General features: G+C 44.5%; 1 protein-coding gene across 4 annotated transcripts in view; it reads right to left on the minus strand.

Moving 5' to 3' along the window:
- LOC138638741 (cytochrome P450 2K6-like) overlaps positions 1 to 24,703 on the minus strand; it is a 91,987-nt gene that overhangs the window by 22,685 nt on the left and 44,599 nt on the right. The window contains exons 2-4 of one of the 4 annotated variants that reach the window (XM_069728286.1): positions 7,325 to 7,388; positions 7,052 to 7,245; positions 3,811 to 3,973 (exon numbers count right to left, since the gene is read on the minus strand). In XM_069728286.1, the coding sequence (XP_069584387.1) occupies positions 3,811 to 3,973; positions 7,052 to 7,245; positions 7,325 to 7,346 (379 nt within the window). In that variant the 5' untranslated portion in view covers positions 7,347 to 7,388. Of the gene's footprint in view, positions 1 to 3,810; positions 3,974 to 7,051; positions 7,246 to 7,324; positions 7,389 to 24,703 lie in introns of those variants that run through there. The other 3 variants (XM_069728287.1, XM_069728288.1, XM_069728289.1) reach the window with 3 other exon arrangements.

Raw genomic sequence — 24,703 nt, forward strand, 5'->3', positions numbered from 1 at the left:
GGCGAGCAAGTAGTCAGCGAACTCAACCCCAACTAGGATTGAAGTCCGATTAGACCCTTGCTGGCACAACACCGCAACTGGGTGTGTAAAGAAGCTAAATAACAATAATAGGGCACAAGAGTGCATGCGGTGCCGCACTGAGGAACGCCACTAACCACCCAGGCTTGGGTAAGGAAAGCACAGAGGAAGTGCACAGCGCCGTACTGGCGGTCACAGCAACTGGACGCTGTAATGTGTGATTAGTGCTGTAGGATAAGTCGGGCGCTAGATAGCAACCATACACCTTCCGCGAACAGACATTCAATAGGGAAGGGGTATCCAAGGACGACTTGCACTCACAACAAACACATGTAAGCAAATGTACACTAGCTCATGGCCGTGCGGTCATGCGCAGTTTATATAGTTGCAGCACAGGAAGTGGCCACAGAAACTTTGCCCTTCCAAGACCTGCCAAGAGGACCAATGGAATGTGCTGCAGAGCCTGAGCACATGACCCTCGATCTCCAACGGGAGATCTTGCCCTGGGCATGCTCAGTGTGTGCAGACAGGGACTTAGTCCCAGAGAAGTCCGCTCGCTGCTGACCAGCACTGGCTTTAATGGCAGAAGCTGAAGAAGCAGCAGTAACTCTCTGTACAGAGTGAGACTGAGCAAGACGCTGGGACCGACGTCCCTGCTGAGCAGACTCCACTGTGGCTGGGTAAGAATGGGAGACCGCAGCGGAGATGGCTCGAGATTCCCCCTGTGCAGAAGCGGGAACTCGAGACCTAACATCAGGTCAGTATGACTGAGAAGATACACAATTGATAAATTCCTACTTTTTATAAAAACAAATGTTTTCAGTGCCTCAGGTTTTAGGCTTGATTTTAGGTATACTCAGTCCTCTGAACCAGAATACAGTATGTAATTCATTTTTTTTCTAGCAGCTCTACTTTTTGAGAAAATATGCAGTTGCCCACACATGGATTTGAGATTTATTTCCTCAACAGGGTTGTTAATCATAGAATCAAAGATGGTTTGTAGTGTGAATTTACATAAGTATTAATTAAATACATAACGGACCATCTGTGGTCTTATACCGACTCTGTCGGAGGTGTGCTCTACAGAACTGTGTAGAAACGGAGCAGAGCATTTGGCAACCTCAATGACCTCTTTTCACTAAAGTTGAGTCAGTGTGTTGTTCTTCACCTATAAACAGTAATCATGATGACAGTGATTTTGAGGTAACCTGATCAGTTCCATAAGTTTTTAATTCAAGTGCAGCTCAATGACCTTGTTAGAGGTCCCAAAGAAATCAGCAGAATTGTTGGGGTCTAGACTACCACATTGTGCCAGAAAAGAGTCGGTCTCAGCGCCGAGGCCCACACCAAAGCGGAAGACACAAAATGTCCTGTATGTATACGGCACATGTTGTGAAGGGGCTAAACAAAGGTTGAAGATACTTTGACTACAACTTCAGAAAAATTCCCGCACTGACCATAGAGAAGCTAAAGGTGGATGTTTTTGATGGTCCTCAAATCAGAGGTCTCATGAAAGAAACACACTTCAAAGATTCATTAAACAATGTTGAGGAAGATGTGTGCTCTTCTTTCACTATGGTTGTACAGAATTTTCTTGGGAACTATACAGCAGAAAATTGCAATGAACTAGTATTATGAATGACATCTTCTTTCCATCATTTTGACTGTACAATTAGTATCAAGGTGCTTTATCCCCATGGCCACTTGGATCATTTCTCAGAAAACCTTGGTGACCTAAGTGAAGAGCAGGATGAACAAGTCGACCAATATTTAAGAACCATACAAGAAAGTTACAGTTAGGTGTTGAGTTCTCACCACAGCACAGGGGGAATCTCGAACCACCTCCTCTGAAGTCTCCCATTCTTCTCCGGCCACAGTGGAGCCTGCTTAGTGGAGACATTGGTTCCAGCATCTGGCTCAATCTGATACTGTGCGACTGGTTACTGCTGCCCCTCCAGGCTCTGCCTTTGTAGCCAGCACTGATCAGCAGCGAGCAGGTCTTTTTGGGACTAAGTCCTGTTTTTCCCATCTTGAGCATGCCCACGGAACAGCTTCCCAACGGAGGTCGGGGGTCACATGCTCGTGTCCTGTTGCAGCTCCTATTGGACCACCTGGAAGGTCCTGTAGCACTGCTTCTATAAAAAGTTTGCATGGCCGCTCGGCCATGCGCTAATGTATACTTGAAAACGTGTGTGTGTAGATGTGTGACTGTCACTCTTTAATCATCCCCCTTCCTAGTGTTGTTGACTGCTCACGAACGGTGGATGCTTGCTATCTAGAGCCCAACTGTGCTACCTGCACACCTAGCACACGATACAGCGCCTATTGCTGTGACCACCAGTGTGGTGTCGTGCGCTAATAGAGCGCTTGCCTGACCCAAGTCTGAGTGGTTAGAGGCATCTGCCAGAGCGGCAGTGCACGCACTCTTGTACATGAAGTTATTATTTCTGTTTAACTCTCACACCCCAGTAGCGGCGTCGAGCGCAAGAGGTCTAGAGGAACTCTTTCCCTAAGTCTTGGGGTAGAGTTCTGTGACTCCTTGCTTGCGCTCGTTGTGCGGTACTGCGGCCCTGTGACGCAACAGGGTTCACTTCCTTCATACCGGGTGAAGTTAACCCATGTGTGTATCCACATTATACCATCATATAATCCATCATTACACAGCAGCAGGTTCCATCTCTGCACGGTGGACCCCGGGCTGCGAACCCACCTTACACCATCTTCCTAATTATTTGGTGCGTTCCGCTAGCCCTAACAGATACTGAGGACACTGGGATACTCACATGATGGTGGACTACTGCTGATCTATTCAAAGTTAATGCCCTTGCAACGGCGCAACTCACTGCTAGAAATAATTTTATGCATGCTAAATTTTTATGCTGTAATGTAAATCCTTCATAAATAAAATAAATTATAATGTTTAGTAGACTTCAGCACTACTGTTCGATACATTTTTTATTTTCTGTTGATGGAACTATCAAAATGTGGCTTTTGTATTGTGAGACAAGCTAACATTTTGTATTATCCCAATTTGAGGTACATGTGATTTTTCTACTTTTTTCTAATATACTGTAGCTTGTTACTGTTTAGACATTTTTTGTGAGGCACATAGATGAACACAGAAATTCTATGATCATTGTTTTATTCTTTATTTTTTATTTATTTGCAACATTCAGCAAATGAATTGTTGAAATACGTTGGAGATTCCACTTATGTGGGCAAATAAGTTCCCTTTTATATTTTTTATAACTGTTTACTTTTAATTTTTGTCTTATTAGGGGACTTGAACATCAATAAGCATTATCGCTCATATATTTCATAGCAATACGTCTGTATTGCAGCATGTTAACAGTTAATCTAATGCATCTAGCCTCTAACAGGATCTAATAGAAGGACTAAGTTGGCAGCCAAGGGGGCCATTGCTATACCTCCAGCTGCCATGACCATCAGGACTACAGCAATTGGGTTGCAGAGGGGCCAATGTGCTGACAGATGGAGACTTCTATGTCTGACCACTTAAGATGCTGCGTTCACTAATAGTGGTGGGAACTAAGGGGTTAAACCGTAGTGACCAATGTTCTAACCAATCCCTGTACTATGTAATATTATTGGTCTCTTTATGTGCACTCATTATTGCATCCTCAGGAATCATTTGGGTTATCCAATGCTCCTGAGACCAACTGTGACCATAACTCCTTAATTGCAAAGTTACAGGGGTGAATACAATTTTAAATCCATCTATTATAAATTAAATTTTTTATCACTTTTAATTAATATATCAATATCACTTACCATATCCCTGTGATGTTCTGGAACCCATTGCTGTAACCGGCCTTCCAGCAAATTCCTCCGCATGGTTGATAAGGGCATCTTTCACTGCGTCGTATCCACACAGGATAACAAACCTTTCCGTACCCAATTGGACGCTGAACACTGAGCCATACGTCTTTGATATCTGCAATCAGAATCCACGTGATGACCCGATTATAATATTATGTCACTTATAGGTCCATGTTTTGTTCCATTGTTCCATTTCATGAAATATTGTCTTCAAAGTAAATTGTCCGCAGGATATTCATCACTACACCACTACCAGTGACTGCTGCTTTTGGTATTGTAAAACAAAATCTAAGATAAAGACAAAATGAGCAACTACCCTGAGTAACGCTGGTGGGTGTGGACACACTGTGCCACTGGACAGACTTACCTTGGAGGAGCGTAACTAAGTGCCTACCTGGTCTTCACTAGCACCTCAGATGGTGTGGATAGGCTTGGGCCGCAGGATAGCCACCAGTTGCCACTCCAGGACAGTGTCTGGACCTGCAGCAGCTGACCCATGGGTCAGAGCAGGTATGTGAAGTACTGAGGGGCGAGACAGAAGCCTAGTCAGATGTTCTGGGGTTTGGACAAGCAGCACAGGTTCAGGATATGCAGCCAAGGTTAGGAGCGGAGAGAACAGATAGGACAAGAAGGACTGGAACCTTAGCTCACACAAGTGGTGGAGGGTGGCACTGTCTGATGTAGCCCCTGCTGGCTGATGATTGCTTGGGGATTCCAAACCCTGCAGGGCACAGCAGGGTTTAATTTTTTGCAGGATCTTGCTGCGCCCCCCATAAAGCCATGTGGAGACATCAGAGATAAGCAGCAGAATTGGAAATGCTGCAAAGACTCAGCGTGGCAGCCAAACATGAGGATAAGCAGAGCGGTGGACACAGTGAATGGTGGTGGGAACACATGCGAATCAACACAGTGATACCATGTAGTTAGTAAAAAAAAATAGTATTGGTAAGTATAAAAAACATATGGGACTTAGTTACCAATTTTTTCATCAGAAAAACATAAAGGTTACTCCACTATGACAAGGTGTACCCCAGTTGGGACAGTAATAACTATTGCAGTTCACCTCACTATGTGCCAGCAGATATAAAAATAGATAAGGGGAGAGCAAAACCCACACCTGACTGTTCAGACACCCACCCATGGAAAACTATATTAACAAAATGAACAGCTTAAATTTGGGTACACCTTGTCGTGGTGGCATGGCTTTTACATTTTTTTTTATCTAAACAATGTTAACTAATTACCCTATGTTATTTACATGTACTATTACTGTTTACTCACTTACTATAGGATATTTGCTCATTTTGTTTTTTTCTTAGATTTTGTTAAATGGCCACAGTGTGAATACACACCTATGTACTGCACTTATGCCAACACTTGATCTGGCTCAATTGTTTTGGCTTCTGGTTTACATTTGACATTATGTTATATCTGGTGCAGAATTTGGAAAATTAAGTGGTTTAATTTCTGCAAATTCTGTATAAAAATATATCAGAATCAATGAGTTGCAGCAACTCAGCAACATAATCTAGGTGACAATATTTTTAACCCGCACTATATAGCCTGACCGAAATCCAAGCATATCTAAAGATGTGCAAAAAGGGACACAATTACACATTTCTATAGATTTCATCCTTAGATTTATTATATTTACATTGTCTAAATATACTTTTATGTATTGTATTTACAATTGCAATTTTCAGACTAGTAAAAAGGGGATAAAACAGAAAGTAATGCCATGTGTGTTAGATGTCGAGCTCCTGCCTCTGCACAGGGGGAATCTCGAACCACCTCCTCTGAAGTCTCCCATTCTTCTCCAGGTGCAGTGGAGTCTGCTCAGTGGAGACATTGGTCCCAGCGTCTAGCTCAGGCTGATACTGGACAACTGGTTACTACTGCCCTCACAGGCTCTTCCTTTGTAGCCAGCACTGATCAGCAGCGAGCAGGTTTTTCTGGGACTAAGTCCTGCTTTTCCCATACTGAGCATGCCCACGGGACGACCTCCCATTGGAGGTCGGGGGTCACATGCTCAGGTCCTGTTGCAGCTCCTATTGGACCTTCTGGACGGTCCCGTAGCACTGCTGCTATAAAAGGTTCACATGGCCGCTCGGCCATGCGCTAGTGTATACTTGAAAACGTGTGTGTGTAGATGTGTGACTGTCGCTCTTTAATCATCCCCTTCCTAGTGTTGTTGACTGCTTGCGAACGATGGATGCTTGCTATCTAGCGCCCGACAGTGCTACCTGCACCTAACACACGATACAGCGTCTGATTGCAGTGAACGCCAGTGCGGCTCCGTGCTCTAATAAAGCGTTTTCCTGACCCAAGTCTGGGTGGTTAGTGGCGTCCGCCAGAGCAGCACTGCGCACACTCTTGTGCATTTAATTATTGCTACTGTTTAACTCTGACACCCCAGTATCTGTGTCAAGCACAAGACGTCTAGAGGAACTCTTTCCTTGAATCTTGGGATAGAGTTCTGTGACTCCTTGCTTGCGCTCTTTGTGAGGTTCTGCGGCCCTGTGACACAACAGGGTTCACTTCCTTCATATCGGGTGAAATTAACCCATGTGTGTATCCCCATTATACCGCCATACAGTCCGTCATTACTAAGCAGCAGGTTCCATCTGTGCAGGGTGGACCCCGGGCTGCGAACGCACCTTATACCATCTTCCTAATTATTTGGTGCGTTCCGCTAGCCCTAGCAGTGTGTGGCTGGGCCTTGGTTTTAAGTGGAGATACTGAGATAAGGCCAAGCAATGGGAGAAACAGATGGTGACATGATCATGCTATGTTGGATTCCAACTTAAATTTATTTTGTCAAAGTCTATTCAACTGATTAATGGGGCATGATCTGAAGTTGCGAGGTGCCAGGGCAACAAGCCACTTCATCATTACTATTGACAGGGTATTTATATTTAGGGTTGTAAACTAAATCTTTGTCCAAGATGTAGGAAAGCCTAGACATGAATCAATTCTGGACTAGGGTTTATCTTAAACTCAAAGAACCCTTTGTTCAGGGATGGGGTCATATAGCAATGTGAAATATCATAGGGCACCATTTGGCATTTTTTAAGTACACCATCCTCTGTATATGCAATGGAGCCATAGACAATCTTAAATATTAGCTCAAGAGTTGGAATCTTAAAGTGACAGTTGTTGACCAGCCACAGTTGTAAAGCAAACCATTTTTTACCTCCATAAAAGACTTTTGAGGTTTCCTTGTGTTGATAATGTGCATGTTTCCAATAAGCGGCAATGATTTAGGTCCAGGAGGAAAGTTGGCATACTTTCTATGATTCTTAAACACATTGGCCAAAAACAGGATGACAGCAAGCGATATAAGGAGTGAGATGAGCTCCATTGCGAATGTCTTCTCTGTAACACCTGCTGAAATGGGAGACAAATATAAGGAAAGGAGCAAAAAATTACAAGCAATGACTAGAGATTATCTTAAAGAAGTTTTCACCTTGAAGAAAAAGGCAGCTCATTCAGATAAATTAGGGCCAATGGGCCTCATTAACCAAGGATGTCTAAAAGAAAAATGTTTTGAGAAGAATTTATCAAATCTTCTGCTCCACTTGTGAAAAATGGATGTGAAAATAAGATTTAAAGAGGACCTTCCACCAATTTTACCAAATTTTTAATTCTGACCTAGGAACATAATGCAATTGTGGCTGCAGAGCGGCCTTGGTACCTTGTGAGTTAATGTCATGGGTCTACCACAACAGAGAGGAGTCAGAAGACCGCAGCGTCTAATTTCTCCTACTCCGGCACTGATTAGAAGCACTTCACCTTCATATTAAATGATGTAAATTTCTTTTAGCAGAGTAGGGGTTAATCTGCTCAATTGAGGGGCTCCTAGAAGTTTTCCTGCATTAAGGCTCTGCATTGTTAGCCACTGGCATCTCCTACATAAACAAGACCCTAGCTAGCACTTAGTGTCAGAGATAGATTATTCTGTATAGCTGTAGGTTGTTATTGGTTGCTATTAGAGAAGGTGTTTGGTGCATTTATCTGAGATTGTTACTAGGTGTTTATGATAATTCCCTACTTTGGTTTAACCCTATCCTCCACTCTCTGGTGCTTTAGCATCATACTGCCGAACAAAAAGTGCAATAAAATGCGATTTAAAAGACGGATGTAAATAAAAATGGTACAGCTGAAAACAACATCTTGTCCCACAAAAACAAGCTGCCATACAGCTCCATCGGTAGAAAAGTACAAAAGTTATAGCTCTCAGAATAAAGCAATGCAAAACAATTATTTTTCTATAAAATAGTTTTTATTGTGTTAAAGCGCCAAAACATAAAAAAAATAACTGTAGTATCACTGTAATCTAACTGACCCAAAGAATAAAGCGATCTTATCAATTGTACCACAAACAGAATGGTATAAAAAACAAAAACAAAAAGCAATTCCTGAGTTACTGGTTTTTGTTCATTCTGTTTCCCAAAAATCAGAATAGAAAGAAATAAAAAAAAAGTCATGTGCCCGAAAATTGTATCAATGAAAACATCAGCTCGTCCTGCAAAAAATAAGCCATAGCATGACTCTTTTGGCCGAAATATGAAAAAATTATAGCTCTGAAAATATGTTGATTGTTGATGCAAAAACGAGTTTTCGCAAAAAATAGCACCTTTTAGTGTGTGACAGCAGTCAAACATGAAAACCCAACATAAATCTGGTATTGCTGTAATTGCACCAATCTGAAGAAAAAAAGCCACCTAATCACTTATACCACATGAGTCGGGGCGACAGGTGGGGATACCAGGCTCCGAACTTTAAGTAAGTTGTCTCTGACATGGGCCTCCCTAATTCAGGGTTAAATATTTATACTATCTTTTGTTCCCGGTAGGACTGTGGTGTATGGCACTTGCCGATATTTAGTAAGATCTTATACCAGTCCTAATGACTAGCCAGGATAGATTAGTGCCTTATATATGAGGTTGCCCTAGTCAATTGTTACGTGCTCCCTGCTTGGAGGGCCAGATACCGTTGTATAGTTTAGAATCTTATATAGCAATTTTTTGCATGAATAGATATAATACAATTAGGATGTATTTGGTATCCGTTATGGCGGCTTGCACATTTATGTGATGTTATGGTGTAAATGTTACTTGTTAACAGACCTGGTTTCAATTCCCTTAACCTGTTTGGTTTGTGGTACTCTGATCTTGTATAAACGTATTTTTTTGTATAAATAAAATATTGATATTTTTGAAAAAAACTCTCTACCTCATTGGATTAATATGCAATAGGGGTGACGGTGTTATAATTTACAACAACGAGGATATAATCATAAATGTATACGGAATGGTTATAGGAGAGCTACTAGTACACAGAGATGTGAACTGTTAGCAAAAAGGAGGAACTCACAACAACAAGAAGAACCAATTAGATTGATCACGACATTCAATTCTAGATGGACTGATATAATGGACATTTTGCAGAAGTATTGGCCCATTTTGCGAGCAGATGAGGATCTGAGTAGGCATTTGCCCGAGAATCCCTCTGTGACTTGGAGGCGTTCAAAGAATTTGAGGGACCTATTGACACGCAGTCATTATGTGGCACCACAGAAGTCCCATTTTTTCCGAACGAGCGGGTCCAATATGGTGGTGTTTTTTAATGTGGTGATTGTTCTGCGTGCCAATATATCGAAAGAACATTTACATTTGACAACAGTGACACTACCAAGACTTATAAAATTACACACCATATTTTGTGTACCACAAATATGGTGGTATATTATGCCTATTGTCCGTGCAAACTAATGTATGTCGGGATGACAACCAGATAATTGAAAGTCAGGACCTTGGAACACACTGGGGACATAAGGAATGCAACAATGGTCCATGATCTTTCAATCCTAAAAACCATACCAAAACATTTCCATACCCACCACAATAGTAACCCAAAAGAGCTTAGGGTTAAGGGCACAGACAGGGTGCAACTGGGAATTCGGGGCGGTAACTATAAAAAAAGAACTTTTGAAAAGGGAAACTAAATGGATGGCCTGCCTCGACACAGTTGCCCCAAAAGGCCTTAACGAGGCACTAAGCTTCAAGCCCTTTATTTAATGAGTAGGCGCAAATGTTATGTTCTTTTAACTTTATGGTTGTTGTGTGCTTTTTTTAACATGTGTTTTTCACTTTATTTTTTAGTTTTCACGATTTAGTTCTGTGCGATGATATTTATGCACTTTATGGATCATTTGGCTGTACAGCATTTAGAACAGGAGGATTTTGCCTATAACAACCATATGGATTTGGGAAATTCATGTATGAAGATCCATTGGACCAATCCAATTATGATTACTGGGGCCTATTATAAGACTAATTATTTTGTATGATGCTGTACACAACATTATTATTAGTAGTCTGACTAATATGTCTGTAATGGTCTTGTTTTGGGGGATACCAGGTCAGCACCATGAATCACTATTGTTGGCACTGCCCTGCTTTCTCTTTATGTTATAATGTTCATAAGGATTGGGATGTTGGTTGGCTGACGGTGGGGTATATGGTTTATGTATCCTTATTTTCTGTCAGACAAGTATTTGTGCCGGGTACACAAAGCCCCCTTCTCCCCTTGGTATATAATTTGTATACTTTTCAATTTGTAAAATTTTTTGATTAGTTTCTTTTGTTAGGGTTGGGAGAATTCATTTTATAATTACCTGGGCACAGATGAGTGTTATATTTTGTATTTCCTATCTCCGTGCACCCCTTTTCCTTTTTTTACCTGGGCAGGAGCGCGCACTGCGCATGCGTTGCTTCGCGCGGTGGTGGGAGGTGCTCAGTTTGGGTGACGCGTTGCCATGGTCGTGGGTCCGGTCATGTGACCGAACCATGTGATGTGATGAAGCGCACCTTGAGTGCCGCTCTCCTCGGCGCGTCGCAACATGGCTGGGGCGCGCCGCACATGGCTGCTGGTAATTGAACTAAAATTTTCTGGTATTTAAAGGGGTCACAAATGCTGCTTAGTCACCTCCTGACGAAGCCACGGACCACACTAAGGCCACCATGACTGCAGGTAAAATATGATCGCTATCATAGCCGGACTGTCCTATGGGATTTATATGTGGATATAGGCCACAGGGTTGAGTGCAATAATGTGGTTACTGTGTATTGAACATTTTGAGTGACCTTTTTAGGATTTGCACATTGCACTTTCATCCCTTAGATGCCAGGATTTATTACCCATAAAATTTGAGTATGGTCATTTGGCCTTTAGTTTTGTGATCCTGTATCTTCTCTCTTTCTGCCTAAACCATTGTACAGATGGATCTAACCATCTGAATTGTACTCTTTTCACTAAATGGGTATATAGTTAACTTTGTACTGTAATAATTTTATGGAGAATAATTAATAAATATTGTTATATTGGGAATTGCTCCTTCAGTTGTCTCTCTATCTGTATATACATATTGTAGAATACCTGATGCATTAATACAGGCCACGCAGTATATAACACACAGCCCACATAGTATCTAACACTGGCCACATGATATAGAGTACAGGTCACATAGTATATAACACATAGAACACAGCCCACATAGTATGTAACAGTGGCCACATAGTATATAACAGTGGCCACGTAGTATATAGCAGCCACGCGGTATATTAACACAGCCCATATAGTATGTAACAGTGGCCACGTAGTATATAACAGTGGCCACGTAGTATATAGCAGCCACGCGGAATATAAAACAGCCCACTTAGTATATAGCAGTGTGGGCACATATCCCTGTTAAAAAAAAACTATTTAAAATAAAAAATAGTTATATACTCACGCACCGGGATCCAGCGAAGCTGTACTGCTACGCGCGAGGCTGCTGCCATCTTCCATTCCCAGAATGCATTGCGAAATTACCCAGATGACTTAGTCTCGCGAGACCGCTAAATCTTCTGGGTAATTTCGCAATGCATCTCTGGGAACGGAAGCTGGCGGCAGGCACGTGCTCATCGTCGGACTACGGAAGGTGAGATTAGCAGGTTTTTAGTTTTTTTTACTATTTTTAACATTAGTTGGTCACACACTGGCATTAACCCTGTGTGAGCGGTGACTGGACGGGAGTATGGAGCGGGCAGTGACGGCAGGAGAGTATGGAGTGGGCACTGGTTTTAACATTAGTTGGTCACACAGGGTTAATAGCAGCGTTAACGCTGGCATTAACCCTGTGTGAGTGGTGACTGGACAGGAATATGGAGCGGGCAGTGACGGCAGGAGAGTATGGAGCGGGCTCCAGGCACTGACTGGACTGAAGTAGGGAGGGACTAATTCTCAGCCTGACTGTGCCCATTGCTGATTGGTCGCGGCAGCCAGGACAGGCAGCTGGCCAGACCAATCAGCGACGTGGGATTTCCGAGACAGAAAGACGGAAGTACCCCTTAGACAATTATATATATAGATGAGAGCTGGGCATAATGTACTGGTGAATGCAATGTACTGGTCACTACAACATACTGGTCACTAGGGTTGAGCGAAACGGATCGGTCAATTTCATAAGTCGCCGACTTTCGGCAAAGTCGGGTTTCATGAAACCCGACCCCATCCCAGTGTGGGATCGCGCCAAAGTCGCATTTCATATGACGCATTCAGCGCCATTTCTAAGGCAATGAAGGTGGACGCAGAGTGTGGGCAGTGTGATGACATAGGTCTCAGTCCCCACCATCTTAGAGAAGGGCATTACAGTGATAGGCTTGCTTCCAGCGGCATCACTGGGGCTATAAAGGGGCGTTCCCGCCGACCGCCATGTTACTGCTGCTGATCTGATCAGATCATCAGAAGAAGGGATAGCGTTAGGCAGGGTACATTCACCCCCAAACCGCTTGTGCTGTAGCGATTTCCACTGTCCAACACCACCTTTTCTTTGCAGGGACAGTGGATGCTAGATTTCTGTGCATCAGCTCTGTAGCTTATAAGGCTCCCTGATAGCTGCATTGCTGTTTGTATGCCGCTGTGCAAACCAACTGCTTTTTTCAAAGCAAAAATCCTGTTGCTTCTTTCTGCACAGTTCTCTTGTTTCTTTGTCCACACTTTCGTGTGCAGCAGTCCTTTTTACTGCTGGCTGCCAAACTTGTCCTGAGATCATTGTAGAGAGATTGTTATTGTAGCACAGTTACTTTTATATACAGTGGGGCAAAAAAGTATTTAGTCAGTCAGCAATAGTGCAAGTTCCACCACTTAAAAAGATGAGAGGCGTCTGTAATTTACATCATAGGTAGACCTCAACTATGGGAGACAAACTGAGAAAAAAAAATCCAGAAAATCACATTGTCTGTTTTTTTAACATTTTATTTGCATATTATGGTGGAAAATAAGTATTTGGTCAGAAACAAAATTTCATCTCAATACTTTGTAATATATCCTTTGTTAGCAATGACAGAGGTCAAACGTTTTCTGTAAGTCTTCACAAGGTTGCCACACACTGTTGTTGGTATGTTGGCCCATTCCTCCATGCAGATCTCCTCTAGAGCAGTGATGTTTTTGGCTATTCGCTTGGCAACACGGACTTTCAACTCCCTCCAAAGGTTTTCTATAGGGTTGAGATCTGGAGACTGGCTAGGCCACTCCAGGACCTTGAAATGCTTCTTACAAAGCCACTCCTTCGTTGCCCTGGCGGTGTGCTTTGGATCATTGTCATGTTGAAAGACCCAGCCACGTTTCATTTTCAATGCCCTTGCTGATGGAAGGAGGTTTGCACTCAACATCTCACGATACATGGCCCCATTCATTCTTTCATGTACCCGGATCAGTCGTCCTGGCCCCTTTGCAGAGAAACAGCCCCAAAGCATGATGTTTCCACCACCATGCTTTACAGTAGGTATGGTGTTTGATGGATGCAACTCAGTATTCTTTTTCCTCCAAACACGTCAAGTTGTGTTTCTACCAAACAGTTCCAGTTTGGTTTCATCAGACCATAGGACATTCTCCCAAAACTCCTCTGGATCATCCAAATGCTCTCTAGCAAACTTCAGACGGGCCCGGACATGTACTGGCTTAAGCAGTGGGACACGTCTGGCACTGCAGGATCTGAGTCCATGGTGGCGTAGTGTGTTACTTATGGTAGGCCTTGTTACATTGGTCCCAGCTCTCTGCAGTTCATTCACTAGGTCCCCCCGCGTGGTTCTGGGATTTTTGCTCACCGTTCTTGTGATCATTCTGACCCCACAGGGTGGGATTTTGCATGGAGCCCCAGATCGAGGGAGATTATCAGTGGTCTTGTATGTCTTCCATTTTCTAATTATTGCTCCCACTGTTGATTTCTTCACTCCAAGCTGGTTGGCTATTGCAGATTCAGTCTTCCCAGCCTGGTGCAGGGCTACAATTTTGTTTCTGGTGTCCTTTGACAGCTCTTTGGTCTTCACCATAGTGGAGTTTGGAGTCAGACTGTTTGAGGGTGTGCACAGGTGTCTTTTTATACTGATAACAAGTTTAAACAGGTGCCATTACTACAGGTAATGAGTGGAGGAAAGAGGAGACTCTTAAAGAAGAAGTTACAGGTCTGTGAGAGACAGAAATCTTGATTGTTTGTTTCTGACCAAATACTTATTTTCCACCATAATATGCAAAAAAAATGTTAAAAAAACAGACAATGTGATTTTCTGGATTTTTTTTTCTCAGTTTGTCTCCCATAGTTGAGGTCTACCTATGATGTAAATTACAGGCGCCTCTCATCTTTTTAAGTGGTGGAACTTGCACTATTGCTGACTGACTAAATACTTTTTTGCCCCACTGTATATATATATATATATATATATATATATATATCTGCTAGCCACGGTCTGCCACTTAAGCTGTGTAGTGTGTCATGATAAGGTAATTCAGTACCACAATGGACATTGAGGTCAGAGCACATACAGTGACCTGACAATAACCCAAAAACATAGAACGAGCTCTGAGACGTGGAAACTCTGCTGACCGCAATCCCTAATCCTCTCCAACACACTAAAGGCAGCCGTGGATTGCGCCAAACGCTCCCTATGCAACTCGGCACAGCCTGAGAAACTAGCTAGCCTGAAGATAGAAAATAAGCCTACCTTGCCTCAGAGAAATACCCCAAAGGAAAAGACAGCCCCCACATATAATGACTGTGAGTAAAGATGAAAAGACAAACGTAGAGATGAAATAGATTTAGCAAAGTGAGGCCCGACTTTCTAAACAGAGCGAGGATAGAAAGGTAACTTTGCGGTCAACACAAAACCCTACAAAAACCACGCAAAGGGGGCAAAAAGACCCTCCGTACCGAACTAATGGCACGGAGGTACACCCTCTGCGTCCCAGAGCTCCCAGCAAGCAGGAAAAAACAAATAGACAAGCTGGACAGAAAAAAAACAGCAAACAAAATAGCAAAGCGGAACTTCGCTATGCAGAGCAGCAGGCCACAGGAACGATCCAGGAGGAAACAGGTCCAATACTAGAACATTGACTGGAGGCCAGGATCAAAGCACAAGGTGGAGTTAAATAGAGCAGCACCTAACGACTTAACCTCATCACCTGAGGAAGGAAACTCAGAAGCCGCAGTACCACTTTCCTCCACCAACGGAAGCTCACAGAGAGAATCAGCCGAAGTACCACTTGTGACCACAGGAGGGAGCTCTGCCACAGAATTCACAACAGTACCCCCCCCTTGAGGAGGGGTCACCGAACCCTCACCAGAGCCCCCAGGACGACCAGGATGAGCCATATGAAAGGCACGAACAAGATCGGGAGCATGGACATCAGAGGCAAAGACCCAGGAATTATCTTTCTGAGCATAACCCTTCCACTTAACCAGATACTGGAGTTTCCGTCTTGAAACACGAGAATCCAAAATCTTCTCCACAATATACTCCAACTCCCCCTCCACCAAAACCAGGGCAGGAGGATCAACAGATAGAACCATAGGTGCCACGTATCTCCGCAACAATGACCTATGGAATACGTTATGTATGGAAAAAGAATCTGGAAGGGTCAGACGAAAAGACACAGGATTAAGAACCTCAGAAATCCTATACGGACCAATGAAACGAGGTTTAAACTTAGGAGAGGAAACCTTCATAGGAATATGACGAGAAGATAACCAAACCAAATCCCCAACACGAAGTCGGGGACCCACACAGCGTCTGCGATTAGCGAAACGTTGAGCCTTCTCCTGGGACAAGGTCAAATTGTCCACTACATGAGTCCAAATCTGCTGCAACCTGTCCACCACAGTATCCACACCAGGACAGTCCGAAGACTCAACCTGCCCTGAAGAGAAACGAGGATGGAACCCAGAGTTGCAGAAAAACGGCGAAACCAAGGTAGCCGAGCTGGCCCGATTATTCAGGGCGAACTCAGCCAAAGGCAAAAAGGACACCCAGTCATCCTGATCAGCAGAAACAAAGCATCTCAGATATGTTTCCAAGGTCTGATTGGTTCGTTCGGTCTGGCCATTAGTCTGAGGATGGAAAGCCGAGGAAAAAGACAAGTCAATGCCCATCCTACCACAAAAGGCTCGCCAAAACCTCGAAACAAACTGGGAACCTCTGTCAGAAACGATATTCTCTGGAATGCCATGTAAACGAACCACATGCTGGAAGAACAATGGCACCAAATCAGAGGAGGAAGGCAATTTAGACAAGGGTACCAAATGGACCATCTTAGAGAAGCGATCACAGACCACCCAAATGACTGACATCTTTTGAGAGACGGGAAGATCTGAAATAAAATCCATAGAGATATGTGTCCAAGGCCTCTTCGGGATCGGCAAGGGCAAAAGCAACCCACTGGCACGAGAACAGCAGGGCTTAGCCCGAGCACAAATCCCACAGGACTGCACAAAAGTACGCACAACAGAGATGGCCACCAAAAGGATCTAGCCACTAACTCTCTGGTACCAAAGATTCCAAGATGACCAGCCAACACCGAACATTGAACCTCAGAGATAACATTATTCGTCCACCTATCAGGGACAAACAGTTTCTCCGCTGGGCAACGATCAGGTTTATTAGCCTGAAATTTTTGCAGCACCCGCCGCAAATCAGGGGAGATGGCAGACACAATTACTCCCTCTTTGAGGATGCCCGCTGGCTCAGATAAACCCGGAGAGTCGGGCACAAAACTCCTAGACAGAGCATCCGCCTTCACATTTTTAGAGCCCGGAAGGTACGAAATCACAAAGTCAAAACGGGCAAAAAACAGCGACCAACGAGCCTGTCTAGGATTCAACCGCTTGGCAGACTCGAGATAAGTCAAGTTCCTTTGATCAGTCAAGACCACCACGCGATGCTTAGCTCCTTCAAGCCAATGACGCCACTCCTCGAATGCCCACTTCATGGCCAGCAACTCTCGATTGCCCACATCATAATTTCGCTCAGCAGGCGAAAACTTCCTGGAAAAGAAGGCGCATGGTTTCATCACCGAGCAATCAGAACTTCTCTGCGACAAAACAGCCCCTGCTCCAATCTCAGAAGCATCAACCTCGAACTGGAACGGAAGCGAAACATCTGGTTGACACAACACAGGGGCAGAAGAAAAACGACGCTTCAACTCTTGAAAAGCTTCCACAGCAGCAGAAGACCAATTGACCACATCAGCACCCTTCTTGGTCAAATCGGTCAATGGTTTAGCAATACTAGAAAAATTGCAGATGAAGCGACGATAAAAATTAGCAAAGCCCAGGAACTTTTGCAGACTTTTCAGAGATGTCGGCTGAGTCCAATCATGGATCGCTTGGACCTTAACAGGGTCCATCTCGATAGTAGAAGGGGAAAAGATGAACCCCAAAAATGAAACCTTCTGAACACCAAAGAGACACTTTGATCCCTTCACAAACAAAGAATTAGCACGCAGGACCTGAAACACCGTTCTGACCTGCTTCACATGAGACTCCCAATCATCCGAGAAGATCAAAATGTCATCCAAGTACACAATCAGGAATTTATCCAGGTACTCTCGGAAGATGTCATGCATAAAGGACTGAAACACTGATGGAGCATTGGCAAGTCCGAATGGCATTACTAGATACTCAAAATGGCCCTCGGGCGTATTAAATGCAGTTTTCCATTCATCGCCTCGCTTAATACGCACAAGATAATACGCACCACAAAGATCTATCTTGGTGAACCAACTAGCCCCCTTAATCCGAGCAAACAAATCAGATAACAACGGCAAAGGGTACTGAAATTTAACCGTAATCTTATTTAGAAGGCGGTAATCTATACAAGGTCTCAGTGAACCATCCTTCTTGGCCACAAAAAAGAACCCTGCTCCTAATGGCGACGATGACGGGCGAATATGCCCCTTCTCCAAGGACTCCTTCACATAACTCCGCATAGCGGCGTGCTCAGGCACAGATAAATTAAACAGTCGACCTTTTGGGAATTTACTACCAGGAATCAAATCGATAGCACAATCACAATCCCTATGCGGAGGTAGGGTATCGGACTTGGGCTCATCAAATACATCCCGGTAATCAGACAAGAACTCTGGAACCTCAGAAGGGGTGGATGACGAAATAGTCAGAAATGGGACATCACCATGTAACTCCTGACAACCCCAGCTGGACACAGACATGGATTTCCAATCTAATACTGGATTATGGACTTGTAGCCATGGCAACCCCAACACGACCACATCATGCAGATTACGCAACACCAAAAAGCGAATAACCTCCTGATGTGCAGGAGCCATGCACATGGTCAGCTGGGTCCAATACTGAGGCTTATTCTTGGCCAAAGGCGTAGCATCAATTCCTCTCAATGGAATAGGACACTGCAAGAGCTCCAAGAAAAACCCACAACGCCTAGCATACTCCAAGTCCATCAAATTCAGGGCAGCGCCTGAATCCACAAATGCCATGACAGAATACGATGACAAAGAGCAGATCAAGGTAACGGACAGAAGAAATTTTGACTGTACCGTACCAATGGTGGCAGACCTAGCGAACCGCTCAGTGCGCTTAGGACAATCAGAGATAGCATGAGTGGAATCACCACAGTAGAAACACAGCCCATTCAGATGTCTGTGTTCTTGCCGTTCAACTCTAGTCAAAGTCCTATCGCACTGCATAGGCTCAGATTTAAGCTCAGGTGATACCGCCAAATGGTGCACAGATTTCCGCTCACGCAAGCGTCGACCGATCTGAATGGCCAAAGACATAGACTCATTCAGACCAGCAGGCATAGGAAATCCCACCATGACATCCTTAAGGGCTTCAGAGAGACCTTTTCTGAAAATAGCTGCGAGCGCACCTTCATTCCACTGAGTGAGCACGGACCACTTTCTAAATTTCTGACAATATACCTCTATCTCATCTTGACCCTGACACAGAGCCAGCAAATTTTTCTCTGCCTGATCCACTGCATTAGGCTCATCGTACAGCAATCCGAGCGCCAGGAAAAACGCATCGATATTACTTAATGCAGGATCTCCTGACGCAAGAGAAAATGCCCAGTCCTGAGGGTCGCCACGTAAAAAAGAAATAATGATCCTAACTTGTTGAACTGGGTCACCAGAGGAGCGAGGTTTCAAAGCCAGAAATAGTTTACAATTATTTTTGAAACTCAGAAATTTAGTTCTATCTCCAAAAAACAAATCAGGAATAGGAATTCTCGGTTCTAACATAGAATTCTGAACCACAAGGTCTTGAATATTTTGTACTCTTGCCGTGAGCTGATCCACACATGAAGACAGACCCTTAATATCCATCGCTACACCTGTGTCCTGAAACACCCAAATGTCTAGGGGAAAAAGAAGGCAAAACACAGTGCAGAGAAAAAAAAATGGTCTTAGAACTTCTTTTTTCCCTCTATTGAGAATCATTAGTACTTTAGGCCTCCAGTACTGTCATGATGAGGTAATTCAGTACCACAATGGACATTGAGGTCAGAGCACATACAGAACTAACGGCACGGAGGTACACCCTCTGCGTCCCAGAGCTCCCAGCAAGCAGGAAAAAACAAATAGACAAGCTGGACAGGAAAAAAACAGCAAACAAAATAGCAAAGCGGAACTTAGCTATGCAGAGCAGCAGGCCACAGGAACGATCCAGGAGGAAACAGGTCCAATACTAGAACATTGACTGGAGGCCAGGATCAAAGAACAAGGTGGAGTTAAATAGAGCAGCACCTAACGACTTAACCTCATCACCTGAGGAAGGAAACTCAGAAGCCGCAGTACCACTTTCCTCCACCAACGGAAGCTCACAGAGAGAATCAGCCGAAGTACCACTTGTGACCACAGGAGGGAGCTCTGCCACAGAATTCACAACAGTAGTGTAATACAGTGGGCCTGATTTTCCCAGCAGTCTCCCACACCTGTTAAGGGAAATTTCTATTGCCACTAAGTGCATCTGCGTGAGTCCTGTTTGTGGCATATCTGTCAGCCACTTTCTGACACAGAAACTGTGTAGTGTAATACAGTGGGCCTGATTTTCCCAGCAGTCTCCCACACTTGTAAAGACAAAATTTCTATTGCCACTAAGTGCATCTGCATGAGTCCTGTTTGTGGCATATCTGTCAGCCACTTTCTGACACAAAAACTGTGTAGTGTAATACAGTGGGCCTGATTTTCCCAGCAGTCTCCCACACGTATAAAGGGAAATTTCTATTGCCACTAAGTGCATCTGCGTCAGTCCTGTTTGTGGTATATCTAACGGCCACTTTCTGACACTGAAACTTTGTAATGTAATACAGTGGGCCTGATTTCCCCAGCAGTCTCACACACCTATAAAGAGAAATTTCTATTGCCACTAAGTACATCTGCATGAGTCCTGTTTGTGGCATATCTGTCAGCCACTTTCTGACACAGAAACTGTGTAGTGTAATACAGTGGGCCTGATTTTCCCCAGCAGTCTCCCATACTTATAAAGACAAAATTTCTATTGCCACTAAGTGCATCTGCGTCAGTCCTGTTTGTGGCATATCTGTCAGCCAGTTTCTGACACAGAAACTGTGTAGTGTAATACAGTGGGCCTGATTTTGCCAGCAGTCTCCCACACCTATAAAGGGAAATTTCTATTGCCACTAAGTGAATCTGCGTGAGTCATGTTTGTGGCATATCTGTCAGCCACTTTCTGACACAGAAACTGTGTAGTGTAATACAGTGGGCCTGATTTTCCCCAGCAGTCTCCCATACTTATAAAGACAAAATTTCTATTGCCACTAAGTGCATCTGCGTCAGTCCTGTTTGTGGCATATCTGTCAGCCAGTTTCTGACACAGAAACTGTGTAGTGTAATGCAGTGGGCCTGATTTTTACAGCAGTCTCCCACACCTATTAAGGGACATTTCTATTGCCACTAAGTGCATCTGCGTGAGTCCTATTTGTGGCATATCTGTCGGCCACTTTCTGACACAGAAACTGTGTAGTGTAATACAGTGGGCCTGATTTTGCCAGCAGTCTCCCACACCTATAAAGGGAAATTTCTATTGCCACTAAGTGAATCTGCGTGAGTCATGTTTGTGGCATATCTGTCAGCCACTTTCTGACACAGAAACTGTGTAGTGTAATACAGTGGGCCTGATTTTCCCCAGCAGTCTCCCATACTTATAAAGACAAAATTTCTATTGCCACTAAGTGCATCTGCGTCAGTCCTGTTTGTGGCATATCTGTCAGCCAGTTTCTGACACAGAAACTGTGTAGTGTAATGCAGTGGGCCTGATTTTTACAGCAGTCTCCCACACCTATTAAGGGACATTTCTATTGCCACTAAGTGCATCTGCGTGAGTCCTATTTGTGGCATATCTGTCGGCCACTTTCTGACACAGAAACTGTGTATTGTAATACAGTTGGCCTGATTTTCCCAGCAGTCTCACACACCTATGAAGGGACATTTAAATTCACAACAAGTTTACGTACACTTTCTAACTGTTTTTACAGTACCATATAACGTTTGTTAGTTTGGTAACATTTTTCCAAGAATGAGGAAGTCTGGTGGAAGAGGTCGTGGCCGGTCATTGCCAGCTGGTAATAATGGTAGTGGTGGTGGAGCATCAGGTGGTCGTGGGAAAAGCAATATAGCACCTAAGTCTCGAGTTGTTGAGCCAGCGTCATCGTCTGACTACACAAGGCCTCTAACACTCCCTTTTCTGGGAGTAGGAAAACTGCTTTTAAAGCCGGAGCAGCAGGAACTAGTTTTGGCTTTCCTTGCTGACTCTGCCTCTAGCTCTTTCGCCTCCTCTTCGGAAAGTGCAAAATTTAAAAGCAGCACATCGTCAGTGGATGCTCCCGGTCAGGAATAAGTCGCTTCCTTGTGTCCTTCACCCAGAACAACAGAGAAGGATGCGTCAGGCGACACAACAGGTTACTCCATGGAGCTCTTTACACATACCGTGCCTGGGTTAGAAAGGGAAATTGTTAACAGGCCATGCCCATTACAAGATGAATCGGACATGGAGTGCACAGATGCACAGCCACAGCTAGATTATTATGCTGTTCCATTGACTCAGATCACAACATTGCCCTCGCAGTGTACTGAGCCAGAATCTGACCCTAATGAGACTATGGTGCCCTGTCCCGAACGCTATAGCACCGGCTTACACGGTGACACACAGGAAGGTGCACAGGACATAGAAGAGGAGGTGATAAATGACGCAGTTGTTGACCCCGATTGGCAGCCATTGGGGGAACAGGGTGCCGCTGGCAGTAGCTCTGAAGCGGAGGAGGAGGAGCCGCAGCAGGCATCAACATCGCAACAGCTTTCATCTGGCAGGCCTGTATCTGGCCAAAAGCATGTGTCAAAACCAAAAACAGTTGTAGGACAGCGTGGCCATCCGGTTAAAGTAGCTCAGTGTGCAATGCCTGACAAGGTATTCGATAGTAGGAAGAGTGAAGTCTGGCAATTTTTTAACCAAGATCCGAATGATCGGTGCAAAGTTATCTGTAAGAAATGCTCAAGGACCTTTAGCAGAGGTCAGAATGTCAAAAATTTAAATACAAGTTGCATGCATAGACATTTAATCACCATGCACTTACAAGCCTGGACTAACTACCAAATGTCCCGTAAAGTTGTTGCACCCGCTCAAAATGAAGCTAGTCAGCAACGCTACATTCCTTTCCTCACTGTAAGCCCACCATTTACGACACCACCTGCAGCAAATGTGGAGGTATCGTCGCAAGCCCAAAGCAGTCAGGGAATCATCAGGTTCTTGGTAGGAAACACTGTATGTAGGCCAACAGCAAGAATAAAATCACCAGCCCTCTCTGTCTGCCATGTCCACCACCACCCCCGCTAGTTCCAACATATGCAGCCCTCCAGTCCAGCTCACCCTTCAAGAGAATCTCCTTAGGAAAAGGATGTACTCATCCTCTCATCCGCGTACACAGGGTTTGAACGCCCACATTGCTAGACTAATCTCGTTAGAGATGATGCCCTACCGGTTGGTTAAAAGCGAAGCTTTCAAAGCCCTGATGGCCTACGCAGTACCCATGCTATGACCTACCCAGTCGACACTTCTTTGCGAGAAAAGCCATCCCAGCCCTCCACCAGCATGTCAAAGACCGCATTTTCCATGCACTCAGGCAATCAGTCAGTAGAAAGGTGCACCTCACAACAGATGCATGGACCAGTAGGCATGGCTAGGGACGTTACATGTCTATCACGGTGCACTGGGTTAATGTGGTCGATGCAGGGTACACAGGGGACAGCCATAGTGGCACAGTTCTGCCTAGCCCACGGTCTAGGAAACAGTTGGCTGTAGGCACTTGCCCCTCCTCCTCCTCCTCCTACAGAAGCGAAAGCTCGTCCACAGAGCGCAGTCGCACGACCACTCCATCCGCAGCTGCCATTGTTGCAACCGTGGTGTCCCATTATGGAACAGATTGTGGAAAGAGTCAGCAGGCTGTATTGGAAATGAAGTGTTTGGGCGAAAACAGACACACCTCAGAAGTTCTGTCCGACTTCTTGCAGCAAGAAACTAAGTCATGGCTGGGCAGTGTACATCTTGAGGCAGGAAAGGTAGTCAGTGATAACGGAAGGAATTTTATGGCTGCCATAGCCTTTTCACAACTGAAACACATTCCTTGCCTGGCTCACACCTTGAACCTGGTGGTGCAGTGCTTCCTGAAAAGTTATCCGGGGTTACCCGCCCTGCTCCTGAAGGTGCAAAGACTTTGCTCGCTCATCTGCCGTTCGCCCGTACACTCCAGCCGTATGCAGAACCATCAGCGATCTTTACAGCTTCCCCAGCACCGCCTAATAATCAACGTTGCAACAAGGTGGAACTCCACATTGCACATGCTTCAGAACCTGTGCGAACAGAGGCGTGCTGTTATGTATTTGTGGGAGGATACACATACACGGGCAGGCAGTTGGATGGCAGACATGGAGTTGTCAGGTGTGCAGTGGTCGAAGCTACAAGATCTGTGTCAATTTCTTCAGTGTTTTGAGGAATGCACACGGCTGGTTAGTGCAGACAACGCCATAATAAGCATGAGCATCCCCCTAATGCGTCTGCTGATGCAAAGTTTGACACACATAAAGGAGCAGGTGTCTGCAGCCGAGGACGAGGGTAGCCTTGATGACAGTCAGCCACTGTCTGCTCAGAGAAGACTCATGGACGAGGTGGCAGACAAAGAGGAGGACGAGGAGGATGATGGAGATGAATATTTATGGGAGGAGGAAGCTTCTTAGGGGGCAATAGAAACTGGTGGCATTGCAAGGTCAGGTACAGGGTTTTTGAGGGAGACAGGTGATGTTGATTTCCCTGAAAGTGCTCCTCAACCCAGCACAAGCAGTGAATTGACACCTGGAACATTGGCCCACATGGCGGATTATGCCTTGCGTATCCTAAAAAGGGACCCCCGCATTATCAAAATGATGACCGATGACGACTACTGGTTGGCCTGCCTCCTGGATATACGCTATAAAGGGAAAT

Source organism: Ranitomeya imitator, chromosome 5 (assembly GCF_032444005.1).
Source record: "Ranitomeya imitator isolate aRanImi1 chromosome 5, aRanImi1.pri, whole genome shotgun sequence".
Classification (NCBI taxonomy): Eukaryota; Metazoa; Chordata; class Amphibia; order Anura; family Dendrobatidae; genus Ranitomeya; species Ranitomeya imitator.